The sequence below is a fragment of the Mustela lutreola genome, chromosome 16 (genome assembly GCF_030435805.1).
Source record: "Mustela lutreola isolate mMusLut2 chromosome 16, mMusLut2.pri, whole genome shotgun sequence".
NCBI classification, from domain to species: Eukaryota; Metazoa; Chordata; class Mammalia; order Carnivora; family Mustelidae; genus Mustela; species Mustela lutreola.
In genome coordinates, this window is record NC_081305.1 from 28,036,022 (window position 1) to 28,052,817 (window position 16,796).

A 16,796-nucleotide genomic window follows, 5' to 3' on the forward strand; every position below is an offset into this window, starting at 1 on the left:
CATTAAAAGCCATCCAGTATGCCAATGCTTGAATTCTTTCTACAATATCCCCCCCAAGTGGTTGCTTAGTCAGTGCCTGAAAATTCTTACTATTTCAGATCAGATCATTGTACATCTGGACAGAAAGTTCCTTGAGATGAGCTGAAGTCTTACCAATTTGTTAACTTTGGCCTACCAGTCCTAGATAGAGTCCCTGGATCCAAAGAGAAAAACCGAACCCTCTATTCCAAGTGCTGTTTCTTCCTGGTCACTTTTTAAAAATCATTCCTCACATGCCCTGGTTTCTAAACCTCCTGGTGGATTTAGAAACCCACATATTCCTCTTGGTATTTTAACATCTACTCATCATCATGGGTGGCCAGATCACTGCAGATCATGAGTCCTGCTAGAGTCCCCTGCTTATACCGAGGACAAGGTAGAGTGTTACTGACCAGAATTACCCAGGAGGCTCCCTTTATCCAGAAAATATCGCCCCCTCTCAACTTCAAAAGGCATTCTAGGTGATGGGGTTAGTAAGATGGTCTGAAAGTCTGAAAAAGTTCTATAAGTGATTCTGATGTACCCCCTGAAGTGAAAAACCCTGCCTAAATAAACTTTGGACAAGATTAAGATGATAATCGCTTTTAAAAAATAAATAAATAAACCTACCATATTATTGAGCAGAATTGAGCTTTGATATTTTGTCTTTAAGATAATAAATAAATTCAGAGGTAGAGAATTACTTTTTATGACATAAAGCAAAAAAATTGTTTCAGAGTTTGGAGGATAAGAGAGAATGATATATTTAATCCCATGGAGTTTCTCATAGGGAAGAGGACTTTTTAATACTTACTCATTTGTTCTGTTTCTCTTATGCTGAAGACACCCAGCACGGGTGTCCCCAGATGCTGCCATCTGTGGGTCTAAATGATTTCCACATATGCAGTAAGTAAACTCTCAATATATCTAAATGGACATTTACCTGTGGCCATTGCCCTCCTGATGTTGCTCGCCTTACTATTTCATTTATTGTGTTTTTTCGAGAGTCCGGATCCACCCGGGACACCAACACTGGCTGCAGAGCTCTTAACAGTCCTTTAAGACAAACAAAAGGTCAGAGCCAAGCCTTTTATTTATTTATTTATTTATTTGGCTAAAGCTATTAGAGCAATGATACTGGATAAATCATAAAACGATTTTTATGTAAAGTTAAAATATAGCGGGGTGCCTGGGTGGCTCAGTGGTTTGGGCTGCTGCCTTCGGCTCGGGTCATGATTTCAGTGTCCTGGGATCGAGCCCTGCATTGGGCTCTCTGCTCCGCAGGAAGCCTGCTTCCCCCTCTCTCTCTCTCTCTCTCTCTCTGCCTGCCTCTCTGCCTATTTGTGATCTCTGTCTGTCAAGTAAATAAATAAAATCTTTAAAAAAAAAAAAGTTAAAATATAGCAAATCAAAGAGAACTTTAAAAAAATCTGTTTTAATTCACAGTTTATAAGAAGGGTTTTGCGTTTTTTTATATACATACAAGGATATCATTGGTATAACAGAAGTTAGCAGCAAGAATATGAAAGGAAACAAATGCAGTTTTCTCCCTGAAGGTCTTCTTCCTCAACTGACAATCAACCTTTGGAATATATACTACAAGATTATCTTGTTTTATTTTAGGAATAGCCTGACAACTGACTATGTGAATTCAGAGTACACACAGGTAGGGAGCAATGATTAATTTTATTAACATTTTCAGCACGCCAGTCTTCTAAGTGGGGAGCTTTCTCATACATGCATAATAAACCTCAGTTTACTGAACATCTTTTTTTTTTTTAACATGTTTATTTATTTATTTGTTTATTTGACACAGAGAGAGAGACAGCGAGAGAGGGGACACAAGCAGGGGGAGCAGGGCACCCAATGCGGGGCTTGATTCCAGGACTCAGGACCCCAGGATCACAACACGAGCTGAAGGCAGATGCTTAAAGACTGAGTCACTCAAGTGCCCCAATTTATTGAAAATCTACTGCTAAACAGTTTTTGATGAAAATGCCATATTATACAAAGCAAGGTGCTTACAATGGGAAAAAAAAGAGAGACAGAGAGAGGGAAAGAAGAGAAAGAGTGTGTATGTGCGTTTTTCTTAGCTGAGTGACAAAGTAGCAGGAACTATGCTATTTCTCCAGAGTGCCAAGGTAACATCAGGCAAATTCCGCACCTACTCTCTCGCCACTGGATGCTTGAAATAACCTTGGGACGACTGGGAGCGGTTGCTTAGAGACCCGCACCCTAGGGAGGGACCAAAGCATCTGGTGGGATACACATCTCACTGACTTCATTATTTTTTATGGCAGGAGGCACTTATCATTCCACATCATAATTTTCAAAGAGTTTCACGTTGGTCCCTCATGGAGACTCTGGGGCAATAATAAGCAAACAGAGTTAAGAGGAAAGACTTCATGTGTCTATCAGCCTAATACCCCAAAGAGAAATTCGTGAAATAGCATGTAACCAGTGTTTTCACAAATTCTTCAGTTACATTCTCTCTCTCGAAAAACCAAACACGTTTGGGACTTGAAAGCTGGTCTTTCTAGCTAGGTATACAAACACTAAGCAGTGATGGTACGGTGACAAAAATAAGAATTTGAAAGAATTCTAAGGGTACAGACAGGGAGGTCTTTAACCTCTACCATAAATTCCTTCCTTCCATATAGTTCCTCACTAGAAGTAAGGAAATCGTTTTGAAGTGTTTCATTATTTGAGAGTTTTTAAAAAGCCCACTGATAAACGATAGTTTGGTGTTTGTTTTAAGGCGAACCATGAGCATGAAAATATCTATGTTGTCTTACAAGTACTTACTGCCAATCAGAGGAACCTGTGCATTCTCGTTTCGAGAGACCATCGAGGGCAACCCGGCTACGACACAGGCGATCCCATCAAAGAATGTGGAATGGGGGGCAGCGACAAAAATCGGGGCCTCCATGGGTCTCGCCACCTTTCCCTTCACAGTAACTATGAACCCCATTGAAAAGAACATGGCATGACCCAGAATCTTCAAAACTGGTTGACTGATTTTCCTTTGGAAAGAAATAAAAAAAAAAAAAAAAAAAAAAAAAGACAGAAAGAAAGGAAGAAAAGAAAAGACACAATTAGTCTTGCTAATCTCAGGTAACAGCAGGGCTTTGCTCTAAAACACAATACAAAAACCCAAATGTGTCAGAATACTTCATTTTAAAATATGAGCTAAGAATAGCTTGCAGTTATACGAAACATTCTTTCCACCAGGCACTATTCTACGGACTTTAGATTTCTTTAATCCTCAGTCCAATTTTATGAAATAGGTATTATTTATTAACACCCTTATTTTGCAGCTGGGAAACTGAGGCAGAGCGAAGCGAAATTTCCCAAGGATGTATGGCTAATAAGTGACTCCACTGACAACACACATCTCCCACTGAGAAGCCCACGTGAGTACAGTCCTTCAGAGCAGACACCTTGGGAATGTACATTTGGGTAATAAAGATGCTACTATCTCCCCCAAAGACTTTTGGAACTCTCGTGCTGAATCTGTCCTCGGAGTAATTTTTTTTTTAAAGCCTTATTACCTAGACCATTATAATTCTTAGACATCATCAAATATTTTAAAAGGTAAATTCGCCATCTCACTTCCTTGGAACATAGATGCACTTAATTTCAGATATCGAATTGCTTCCTTTTTAAAAAGAATTTCTGTCATTAGAAAATAATTCATCGAACTGTGCCCAGGTGACCTGCACTAGACACACGAGACAAATAAGACCCAGTCTTTGTCCTTGAGTAGCTCAACTGAGTAGGAAGACAAAAACCCACTTCTAGAAATGCAAACACAGAATAGGCATCTGAGATTGTGAATAAGCATACAGCTTTTCATGGAAAGCAAAACATGTGCATTTCCCATAACACAGCTAATGGGAGGCTTAAAAAATAGGCTTCTTGGGATGCCTGTGTGGCTCAGTTGGTTAAGGGACTGCCTTCGGCTCAGGTCATGATCCCAGCGTCCTGGGATCGAGTCCCACATTGGGCTCCTTGCTCAGTGGGGAGCCTGCTTCTCCCTCTGCCACTCTGCCTGTGTGCTCTCTCTCTCTCTCTGACAAATAAATAAATAAATAAAATCTTAAAAAAAAAAATACGCTTCCTGTCTAACTCTCTCAACAGTCTTGTCAGATGCAGCGAGGGGCTAGGAAGCAACCGGCCACTGAGGAAGTTTCGCTGTAAGGAGAAAGTAAGACACAGAGAACCAAAACACTTTTCCAGAGGGCACGGGGAAAAGACTGTATCTCTCCTTCTTGCTCTTTCCAGTTCAGATGTCTATTTACCTAAGAATAAAAAGCTCACCCCGTTAACCAAATTTCCACACCTACTATTTTTGATTTACAGTGATGTAAATTCTGACAACTGCATTCTGAAATATCCCATGTTCAAAGCTGTTGGACACTTCCACTCAAATGATTTCAAAAAGGCTAAAAGTTGGGTGCTGCATAATTAACGTCAATGTTACCTGTTTGAGAATAAGTAGAGATACTTGCTTAATAGGCAAAAATAGAACTTTTTTTCCCCCTAACATTTATTAAATCCGTTTTCTGGATTCTTGGACTATTCCCTCCATCATTATAGGGCTCCATAAGCCATTAATGATAGAAACCAAAGGAGTAATTGAAAGGGATGGGCACATCATGGAAAAAACAAAAAACCCAAACCAAAAAACAAAACCCAAAAAACGAACCTCTCATAAAGTAATTTTTAGTGACATACAACCTTGAGCTCTAAAACAAAGCAGTGCAATTTCCAAGGATTGAGGTGGTATTAGTTCTCTGGGGACACTGCCAGCCTTGGATTCAGTAACCAGCCTTGGGCTGAATGTTGACATTTATTTACTAGAACATGAACTGGATGGTGAATTGCATATTTTTAAAAGTTTCTAGAACAGTGGTTTTCAAAAATTTTTGGAGGACATTCTCCTTTGAGATTTGGATGGAAGGAATGGACCCTGTGGACAAAGAAAAAAAAATGTGCACAATTTTAGAAAGTTCGACAGTGCCCTAAAACTCAGCAATGGCTTCCCATTCCAAGGAATGCACATTTTAAAAGGCTTCACTCTCAGGATAAACATAAGGCAACAAGTTGGCTCTGTCCCAGGGGAGTGAACTTTGACCAGTAACTTTGTTAATTTGTGATAAGTCTCTTCTCTAACACCCCCCTAATGAGATAATGCTTGAGAAGCAATTCCATTCTGCTTCTACGCTGATGTTTTAAAAAGGCTAGGCTCTACTGATTAAGAATTAAACTGTGATTAACAATAATCACTGAAGTATTCAATACACTGTAACTGACCTGCTTAATTATGCCACTGCAGAAAATATGTAGTTACTATGAAGGGACAAAAGCAAATGTCAAGACTGAGGGAGAGCAGAAGAAAGGCATTTTTCAGCTGTAATAGTTTCAGGCCTACTACCTGGGTCTTCCAGAACAAGGGATCTATCGCTTTTCAGCAATAACTCAGAAAACCATATTTTAATATAGGAAATTACAGCTTCACCAGATTATCCCGAGGTGCTCAGGCAGCAATTTCTCCAAACGATGAATTAATAACTGTTTCATCTGAGAAATGGAAATAAATGGTGACTACTGAGTTGGCAGCAGTAGCTAAAGCTATCGATCGATGACTGAACTATGGTAAACTCTTCTTTATTTGATTTACTTAACATTTAGACATTATTCTTTCTTACCTCCTCCAACCAGTTATTGGATGGGTCAGCTTTTCGGGACAGCATACAGTTGAAAGGGCGGCAAATGGCCAGGCGAGTAATACAATTAATGCGACCAACAAGACGCGGATTGGAAGCAGGATAATTCCAAGAAAGAAAATCTGAAAGCACAAAGTTAAAAAAAAAATAGATGAATGGACAGTATTTTAATGTTCTGGCTATCAACCAGAAACACAGAAGAGCAACGTTTTGTGTCATTCATGTGTTCATTAAAGGATGAAATGAATATTACCCCGCGCCAGACATGAATCTCAGCTCAAAGAAAAATAATGTACTATATCCTGCTGTACACCACCTACAATATAGCAAAAGCAACAGTGAAGAAAACCAGGCACTATAAGAACACCTGATCTGTTTGTTAAGGAAAGTGACTAGAGGATGTTGGGGAAACGCAGTATCTCACTACGCAGTCAGGGAAAGCTTCCTGGAGGAGTTGAAGGCTGAATGGTCTTGAAAGACAAGCAGAAGCTAGCAAGGTAAGAGGGGAAATTGGTTTTTGAGAGCTATCAATAGAAGGAAGAGTGTTAATGAAGGTATAGAGTGTGAACGAGTAAGTGTGTTATTTTAGAGACCTGCCAGTCCTTTATAACTAACGACAGTAAGAAGATAGAGAAGGAAAAAATAAAATAAAAAACAAGTAAGAATAAGAATGAAAGTTAGTAAGAATGGCCAATAATACATGAATGCTTATTATATAGTGGGCGCAAGAAGCACTTGGCATATAGGGACCCATTTGATTCCTATAACCTTAGGCTCTATCATATATGGGAAAAGAACGGCACAAAGGAACTTAGGTGATGCTACTTAAGATCATACTTACTAAGTGGGGGAAAGGGTTGAATGCAGCTTGGTTACAAAGCCTTTGCTCTTAATCCTATACCATATTGACTTTTTTTTTTCCTAAAAGATTTAAAAATTCATTTGTCAGAGAGAGAGCACACACAAGCAGGGGGAGAGGCAGAGGCAGAGGGGAAAAGCAGGCTCCCTGCTGAGCAAGGGCCCAATGCGGGACGCGATCCCAGGACTCTGGGATCATGACCTGAGCTGAAGGCAGAGGCTTTAACCCACTGAGCCACCCAGGTGCCCAACTTCGTGAGTTTTCATAAATGTGTGCTCTTGTACCTACCACCACCGCAATCAAGACACAGACGATGCCTGTCCTCCAGTCACCTCGGGTCTCTTCCTACCCTCTTAGGCAACCAATGCGAGATTTCTATCACCAGAGATAGAAATGGTTCTTGAACGTCATATGGAGGAATCATACATTATGCATTCTTATGTGTCTAAGCTTCTTTCGCTTAACGTATTGTTTTTGTAATTCAAGTATGTGCTTTTGCAAATGAGTAATTCATTATTTTTGATTGCAGAATATGATTCCACTGTATGCATATGGGGCAATTTATTTAGTCTTCTGTTGATCAATCTTTGGCTTGTTTCCCGTCGAGGGCTCTTATGATTGAAGCCCCTATGAACATTCTTGTACAAACCTTTTCGCAGATACGTGTTTTCCTTTCTCATCGTGGGAGGGGAATTGCTGGGTTACAGACAGTTCAACTTGATAAGAAACTGCCAAAGTACTCTCCACAGTGGTTGTAATAGTTGCAAGTGTTACTGGCAATGTAGGAGAATTTTGGTCACTTGCCAACATTTGGTCTTAGGATGCTTTTTTAAAAAATCAACTTTATCAAGACATAATTTATAAAAAATAAAAATGCATCTACTTTAAGTGTGCAGATTATGAAGGTTTTTTTTTTTAAGATTTTATTTATTTATTTGACACAGAGAGAGAGATCACGAGTAGGCAGAGAGGCAGGTAGAGAGAGAGGCAGAAGCAGGTTCTCCACTGAGCAGAGAGCCTGATGCAGGGCTCGATCCCAGGACCCCGAGACCATGACCGGAGCTGAAGGCAGAGGCTTAACCCTCTGAGCCACCTCAGCGCCCCAGATTATGAGTTCTTCAAATATATTTCCCTAAGCAAACACCACGGCAGTCAAGATACAGAACAGTCCGATCACCCAAAAAAGTTCCTTTTTGCCTCTCAGCAGTCGGACACCCTCCCTGGCCTTTGGCAGCTGGTGACAGGCTCCTTTTCACCCTCGTTTTGCCTGTTCTAGATTATCATATAGAAATCACTCAGTAGGTGTTCTTTTTATGTCTGGCTTCTTTCCCTTCAAATCATTGAGATTCTCCCTCGTCGTCATTATGTACCAGTAGTGAACCCTTTTCAATGGCAGAGTTACTATTCCACTGTATGAATATATCATGATTCATTTATCCATTCTTCTTTGTATGGACATTTAGCTATTATGAATATAGCTCTCATGGACATTAATGTTCAAGTCTCTGTGTGTGGACATAGATTTTGACTTCATCAGGAGTGAAACTGTTGGGTCAGGGTATGGTTAACTTATTTTTTTTTTTTAAGATTTTATTTATTTGAAAGAGAGAGAGAGAGCATGAGCAGGGGGAGTGGCAGATGGAGAGAGCAGACTCTCCACTGAGCAGGGAGTCCTATGTGGGGCTCAATCCCAGCACCCTGGGATTATGACCTGAGCCGAAGGTAGACTCGTGACCAACTGAGCCACCCAGGCGCCCCAGGGTACGATTAACTTTATAAGAAACTGCCCCATTGTTTTTCCAATGGTTGTATCATCTTACCTCACCAACAAAGTATAAAAAGTTTTTGTTGCTCCACGTCCTCATCAACATTTGGTGTTGTCAGTCTGTAGCCATTCACGTGGGTATAAATAATATCTCATGTGGCCTTCATGCACATTTCCTTGATGAACAGTGTGTTTGCACACATTCTTCGTGTGCTTATTGGTCACTCCCCTAACTCTTTAGAAGTGTCTGTTCAAGTCTTTGGCCCATTTTTACAGGTTTGTTCATTGTTTCCTTATCAATTTGTAGGAGTTCTTTATATGTTTCACATACAAGACCTTTGTCGTTATATGTACTGAAATATTTTCTCCCAGCCCATGTCTTGCCTTTTCATTTTCTTTTTTTTTTTTTTTTTTAAGATTTTATTTATTAATTTGACAAAGAGAGTTCACAAGTAGGCAGAGCAGCAGGCGGGGGCAGGAGGCGGGGGAGCAGCCTCCCTACTGAGCAGAGAGCCTGATGCGGGGCTTGATCCCAGGATCCTAGGATCATGACCTGAGCCGAAGGCAGAGGCTTAACCCACTGAGCCACCCAGACGCCCCGCCTTTTCATTTTCTTAATGGTATCTTTTGATGAGAAGAATTTTAATTCTGATGTAGACTAATTTATCAATATTTAGTTTTAGTTTTCTGTGTCGCTTCTAAGAAATCTTTACTTACCTCTAGGCCATGATGATATTTTATATTCTCTTCTTCTAGAAGCTGTATGGTGTTAGCTTTTTTCAGTCCATGATCCATGTTAAATTACTTTCTGTGTGTGGTATGTGCTAGGGATCGAGGTTAGTTTTCATCCATAACCTCTATCTGGTTGTCCCAACACCATTTGTTGAAAAGACTTGATACTCGATAATGAATTTTCCTGACAACTTTATCAAAAATCGATCAAACACATATGTGTGGGCTCTCTGTTATGTTTTGTTGCTTGGTTCATCTGCTCTTCTGTCTATACCCGATTCTCTCAACTCTGCAGTTTTTTGTATGTGTGTGTGTGTTTTTTTTTTTTTTTAATAAGTCTTGAATTCAGGTACTGTGTTCTGCAGCGTTTTCTTCTTCAAACTTTTTTTGGGCTACTCTAGTTCCTTTGCATTTTCACATATATTTCAGAATTAATTTGCCAGTTTCTACCCCAACAAAAAAGTCTATTGGGATTTTTATTAGGGTTTCATTGAATCTATAGGTCAATTTGGGAGGAATTATCACCATGATAATATTGACTCTTCCAATTTACAAACATAACGTATCTCTCCACTTATGTAAAGTTTCATTAATTCCTCACAACAGTGTCTTGTTGTTTTCAATGGTTTGGTTAAATATATTCCTAATTGTTTAATGTTATTTTATTGCTATTATAAACAAGATAATTTAATTTCACATGGCAATTGTTTGGTACTAGTATACAGACATGTAACTGGTTTTGAGTTTTAATCTTATGTCCTACAACCTAGCCAAGTTCAGTTACTAGTTCTAGGTGTTAGCCACTTTGTAGGTTCTTTAGAATGTTCTACATATACAAACATGACATCTGTGAAATAAATAGAATTTTTCCTTTCTTTTTGTATTTTTAATTTTTTTAAATTTTATTTTAAATTCTAGTTAGGGGAACATTACAGTGTCCTCCTAGTTTCAGATGTGCAATATAGTGATTCAACAATTCCATGCATCACCCAGTGCTCATCAGGAAGAGTGCCTTCCTTACTCCCCATCACCTGTTTTACCAATCCTCCCACCCACTTCCCCTTTGGTAACAACTATCGGTTTGTTCTCTATGGTTCTGAGTCTGTTTCTCAGTTTGTCTCTCTCTTTCCCCCTTTGCTTATTTTGTTATTTGTCTGTTTCTTAATTTACACATATGAGAGAAATCACAAGGTATTTGATTTTCTCTGACTGAGAAAATTCACTTTCTTTTCTCATCTCTCTGTCTTGTCATTCTTCTCGTATTTCATTGCACTGGCTTGCACCCCCAGTTTAATGTTGAACAGAAGTGGAACCCTTTCTTATATTTTTTCAGATGCTGTTATCAAGGTAATGCTAGCCACATATTTTTTACACACTGTCTTCATTTTCATTCATCTCAAAGTACTTACAAATATTTCTTATGATTTCTTCTTTGAATTACTGATTATTTAGCAGTAATTTAAATTTCCACTTATTTGTGAATTTCCTAAATTTCTTATTTTTTTAAAGATTTTATTTATTTATTTGATAGACAGAGATCACAGGTAGGCAGAGAGGCAGGCAGAGAGAGAGGAGGAAGCAGGCCCCCTGTCGAGCAGAGAGCCTGATGTGGGGCCTGATCCCAGGACCCCGGGATCATGACCTGAGCCGAAGGCAGAGGCTTTAACCCACTGAGCCACCCAGGTGTCCCAATTTCTTATTTTTTCCTAATTGCAATCCATTGTGGTTGGATGACATACATTATTATAATCCTCCTACATTTATTGAAACCTGTTTTATAGCCTACTATAATTGTCTTAGAGAATATTCCTTGGGCACTTGAGAAAATGTGTTTTCTGCTATTGCTGGATGGACTGCTCTCTTTATATATTTCTTAGTTGAGTGTTGTTCAAGACTTTTTCTTGTTTATATTTTGTTTCATTGTTCTACCACTACTCACAGTGGGGAACGGAAGTCTCTAACTACTATTGTTGAATTGTGTATTTTCTGCTTCAATTTGTTTTGCTTTGTGTATTTGGTGTTCTGCTGTTAGGTGCGTATATGATTCTAATTGTTTTCTTGATGATGTAACCCTTTTATCATTGTAACGTGTCTTCCTTTACCTCTAGTAACAATGTCTGTCTTAAGGTCTTTTTTATTTAATATTAATATGGCCCTTCCAGTTCTCTCTTGGTTATTGTTTGCATGGTGTATCTTTTCTATTCTTTTACTTTCAACCTATTTGGGTCTTTGAATCTGAAGTGTGTCTTTTTATATAGTATAGAGTTGGATTGTATATTTTTATCAATTCTTCCATCTCTCACTTCCATTTATATTTAATGTAATTACTGGTAAGATTTACATCTGCTCTTTTGCTACTTGCTTTCTACATATCTATGTCTTTTTCATTTCTCTATTTCTCCATTATTACCTTCTTTTATGTTAAGTAATATTTTCTAGTGTACCATCTTAATTCCCTTGTCACTTCTTCTAAAATTAATTTTCTTAGTGGTTGCCCTAAGTGTTCCCAACTTCATTTACAGTAACCGATCTTGGATTAATACCAACTTAATTATAATAGGATATAAAAATTGTGCTCTAATAGCTCTACTCTATTTCCTCCTTCCTCCTGTTTGCTAATTTTGTCATATAAATTACATCTTATACATTGTATATCTATCAACACAGACTTCTAAACATTGCTTTGTGTAATTGTCTTTTTAAAAAAGATTTATTTATTTTAGAGAGAGAGCATATGTGTGCACATGAGTCAGGGGAGGGACAGAGGGAGAGGAGAGAAGCAGATTCCCCACAGAGTGTGGAGCCCAATACAGAACTTGATCCAAGAATCCTGAAATCATGGCCTGAGCTGAAATCAAGAGTTGGATGCTTAACTGAGCCACCTAGGTACCCCTATGTAGTTGTCCTTTAATCATGGAAGACAGGGGTGCCTGGTTGGTTCAGTGGGTTAAAGACTCTGCCTTCAGCTTGGGTCATGATCCCAGGGTCCTGGAATTGAGCCCCATATCGGGCTCTTTGCTCAGCAGAGAGCCTGCTCCTCCCCTCCCCCTGCCTACTTGTGATCTCTGTCAAATTAATTAATTAATTAATTTTTAAGAAGATCACATAGAAGACATAAAAAAGATTTACAAATAAAAATTATATTTATGGTGTCTTGTACATGTAGTTATCTTTACCAGTATTTTAATTTCTTCATGTGGATTGGAGTTACTCTCTAGTGTCATTTCAACCAAAGGTCTCCCTGCAGTATCTCTTTCAGAGCGTGTGTACCAGTGACAAATTCTGTTTTTGTTAATTTCTCCTCTATTTTTGAAGGATAGTTTTTCTGACTATATAAATCCTGGTTGACAGTATTCTACTTTCAGCACTTTGAGTATATCATCCTATTGCCTTCTAGCCTCCATGGTTCCTGATGAACAATCAGACATCACTCTTATTCAGGATCCCTTTCTGTATGATGAATTACTTCTCTCTTTCTGCTTTCAAGAGTCTCTTTCCTTCTTTGCCTTTTAACAGTTTGATTATGATATGTATAGGTATGGATATCTTTGAGTTTATTATACTTAGAAATCATTAAGCTTTTTGATTGTGTTAATATTTTTCACTAAATTTGGCAAGTTTTCAGCCATTTTTTCTTCAAAAATTCTTTGCCTCCTTCTGTGGCTCCCATTCTGCTTATGTGGATACACTTGATAATATCTTACAGGTCTCTGAGGTTCTGTTTTCACTTTTCTTCAACCTTTTTTCTTTCTGTTCCTCAGATCAATTAATCTCAATTGAACTATCTTTAAATTTTCTGATTCTTCTGTTTGCTCAAGTCTGCTGTTGAGTCCCTCTAGTGAATTTTTCATTTCAGTTATTGTACTTCTTTTTGGTTCTTTTTAAAATAATTTAAATAATTTCTATCTCTACTGATCATCTCTATTTGGTGATTCACTGTCTCATATTTTCCTTTAGTTCTTTTCACATGTTTTTTTTTTCCTTTCGTTATTTGAACATATTTAAAATATTTGACTTAAAATTTTTGGATAGTAGGTCCAACATCTGGGATCCCTTGGAGACAGTTTTTATTGACTGCTATTATGGGACATACTTTATTGTTTGTTGCATATTTTGCAATTTTTTTGTTGAAAACCAAACATTTAAAATAATGTGGCGCCTGGGTGGCTCAGTGGGTTGAGCCGCTGCCTTCGGCTCAGGTCATGATCTCAGAGTCCTGGGATCGAGTCCCGCATCGGGCTCTCTGCTCAATGGAGAGCCTGCTTCCCTCTCTCTCTGGCTGCCTCTCCATCTACTTGTGATTTCTCTCTGTCAAATTAATAAATAAAATCTTTAAAAAAAAAATAATGTAACAACTCTGAAAATCAGATTCTCTTCCATCACCAAGGTGCATTGTTATTGCTATCTGTTGTTGTTATTTGCTTGTTCATTAACTGTTATGATGTAATTCTATAAAGGATGTATTCTTTGTCATGTGTCCTGTGTGGCTACTGAAGTCTCTGACCAATTAGTTTGGGAGTCAGCTAATATTAAATAAGATTTCCTTCAGTGCCTGGAATCAGTAAGTTCCTCAATGTTTGTGAAGAGTCTCTGTGCACATGTTGGAACACACCTTCAACACACGCCAAGTGGAAGTCCACAGCTCTGCCTTAGCTTTTACCTCCTCTTTGTACAAAGCCTGATGGTTAGGTAGAGATGAGAGCTTAGGATAGTCTGTTGTTGTTGTTGGGAATACACACAGACCTATACATGTAGATACCCTTCTAGATTCCCATGAATATGTCAAACCCTTATGGGCATCTCATTCCCTTACTTCTTCTTGCAAGCTGTTTGGTTAAGCCTATTGTTTGCTCCAATCATTAGTCACTGCCTCAGGTAGCTGTCACGTTCAGCAATTGCCTCTGATTGTTTTGGCAAACACCCCCAGAGAAAAGACTGCAGTGGGTGCCCTCCAAGGCAGGTCAAATAAGCATTGCAAACAGCCTTGCAAATGACCTAGAAATAATCTTTACTGTAAGAAAGGGCCATAGCATAGATCCTGAAGATAGAGTTAGAATGAGGTTATAGTATATTCACATAAGCTAACTCACATTCAAAATGTGAATGAACACCTTAATTAAGTTGTCAAATATTGGGCTAATTTTTTGTGTGCCATTTCCAGGTCTGCAACAAATAATAGTATTTAACAGTAAATAAACCAACTTTGATTAACTCTTTGACAAAATAAGAGGATTCCCCATCATATTCTCATTTGGTAATGCATCATCTTTGGAGGGAGGCCTTCTTTCAACACTCTGTTAATGTAATCTTCTTCTCTGGATTTTCTTCTTAGGCAGAGTTCTTGTTTCTCTTATCCACTGCTGTATCTCCAGAAATTAGCATTGTGCCTGGTACACAATGATATTTAACAAATACTTTTGGTATGATAAATGACCCACAATTACTACCAAACACTTATTTCAATTCCATATTCTATTGAGGAAATGAAAGCTAGGCTACTTGTTTCCATGCTACTAAGCAGCAGGACCTTAAATTGTCAAAAAGAGAAGGGGAAGGGCAAAGCTAAGTCCTACAAGGAGATACAAAAGTGACAAAAGCCCTTAAGCAAGATATTGATCATTATTCAAGGTTAAATTTAGTCTGAATTGATCACAGTAAGTCTTACTTAAGTGAAAGCATATCGATCTTTTAAACTTGATAATACAGACAATACTGTTTTTCAATCATGTCTGGTTAAATCTTCCCTTTGCGTAGATGTTCAAGCCATTGTTGTAGCCATCTCTGGTCTACATTTTTAATTAAAAACAAAACAACACAAAACAAAAAAAACCTAGACCTATTCAATTCCATTTAATACAAATTGTAAATTTTAAATACAGTTTAAGATTTGTAGGCAACATAGTATAGCATAACTATCAATATTAAAATCACCGAACAGTCCAGATTCTTTCTCACATTTTCTCACTTAATTTTAACCCCTTTTTGGTGTAAGACTATTTCAATTTAATAAATAAGAAAAGTGAAGTTCAAAGAAGTTAAGTGACTTGGCCAAAGTCATATAACGAACTGATAAACAGCACAGCCTGAGCAGGTTTCCTGACTTATGACTAGTGATCTTTCCATTATACTATAGCTCTCGTAAAGCTATGCGAAAGTGCTCTCCAAATAGTAACAGGCCATGCTATAAAAAAAAAAAAAAAGAAAGAAAGAAAAGAAAAAGAAAACCAACACCAACAATTAGTCTCTTTATAAATATACCACTTTGGTCCTCTCTCCAAAATATGAAGCCAAATAGACATATTTACATTTAAGAATGATTACTTTAACCAAATTAGACTAAAATTAATCTTGAGTGATAGTCCATGTCTTTACAAATCTTTCAGAAGTTTTAAGATACAAAGGGGGCATCTGTCCATTTAAAGACATGAAGATTAAATTTTTAAACATTTAGTTTCTTTACAAAGAGGTATTACTACATTATCTTCCTCTTCCTCTCTCACACTCTTCTGCAACAGACACCCATTTAACATTACTGTAACCCACTGCGGGGGACAAGTCTCAGTGCATATAAGTGGGCTATGCAAAAATAACACGATTTCCAATCTAAAGTAAAGAAATACCTGAGATGGACAGGACAACATCAAAACCTCTTTTTTCATGCAGAGCACACAGGACAAACGTAGCTTGCACACTCTATCTTGTTCTTTGATCGCTAACTGCACCAAAGAGGAAGTCCACAGACCCAATTGTAACTGTTAATGGTAAAAGAACGTTTTACAAGAAAAAGGAAAGAAAAGGAAACTTCCTTTTTGTATTCAGCAGTTTTTAACAGTGGAAGAAAGTTTGGAGAAGTGTTGAATCTAGAAGCATTTGAGTGAAGACTGATTCAGGACCGAATCAGGATGAAGACTTCTGAACACCTTAAGTTGACCCACATTATCCCTTTTCCTAGACTCTGATTTCCTTCTCAGCTAGATCATCCCAGCCTTACCTGTTCTAATTCCAGACCTCCACCTCCTAGACTCTTCACCTCCTAGACTGACTCCACTCCTTCCCTAAGGCAGAAGAAGAAAGAAAGAAAGAAAGAAAGAAAGAAAGAAAGAAACAAACTTTCCCAAGCCCACTCTCCTGTAGATTGCCCAGCCCTCCACTCTAACAAACTCAAGTTGAAGCTCTTGTCACAGACTGATCTCCCTTCTCGCATGGAATGTCTCCTCTGCCACTGGCTCAGCTTTCTCCTGTTTAGGACCTGCCTCTCAGACCCACATGTTCTTTGCATTTTCTCCTCTCACACATCCTTGGACCATCCTCCAAGTGCCCTCAATTCTCATACGCACATCTCTGCCCCTTCCAGACTTATGGTTTTCAGAAGCCTTCACCTTGCAGATCCACATCTCTATTCCTCAGGGCCTTTGCTTCTCAGACTTGCGCCCCCCACCCCAGATACCTCCCCACCCTATCCACACGCCCCTCAGACAACAGCTCCCCGCCCATCCAGGCCCCGCCCCCGGACCTGCCTCCTCTCTCAGACCCACATCCCTCACCTCTCTCACCTGGCTCCGCCTCCCCTCTCAGACCCGCACCCCTCCCCTGGATCTGCCTCCTCTTTCAGACCCACATCCCTCTCCGGATCTCCCTCCTCTTTCGGTCCCACATCTCTCACCTGCGTCCGCCTCCACCGTCAGACTCACGC

The 16,796-nt window shown here is 38.8% G+C and overlaps 1 protein-coding gene across 1 annotated transcript in view; it reads right to left on the reverse strand.

Annotated features, from left to right (window-relative positions):
- Positions 1-16,796, reverse strand: part of LPCAT2 (lysophosphatidylcholine acyltransferase 2) — a 67,378-nt gene that overhangs the window by 50,231 nt on the left and 351 nt on the right. The window contains exons 2-4 of the mRNA XM_059150966.1: positions 5,730-5,869; positions 2,824-3,041; positions 962-1,074 (exon numbers count right to left, since the gene is read on the reverse strand). Of these exons, the coding sequence (XP_059006949.1) occupies positions 962-1,074; positions 2,824-3,041; positions 5,730-5,869 (471 nt within the window). The remainder of the gene's footprint in view (positions 1-961; positions 1,075-2,823; positions 3,042-5,729; positions 5,870-16,796) is intronic.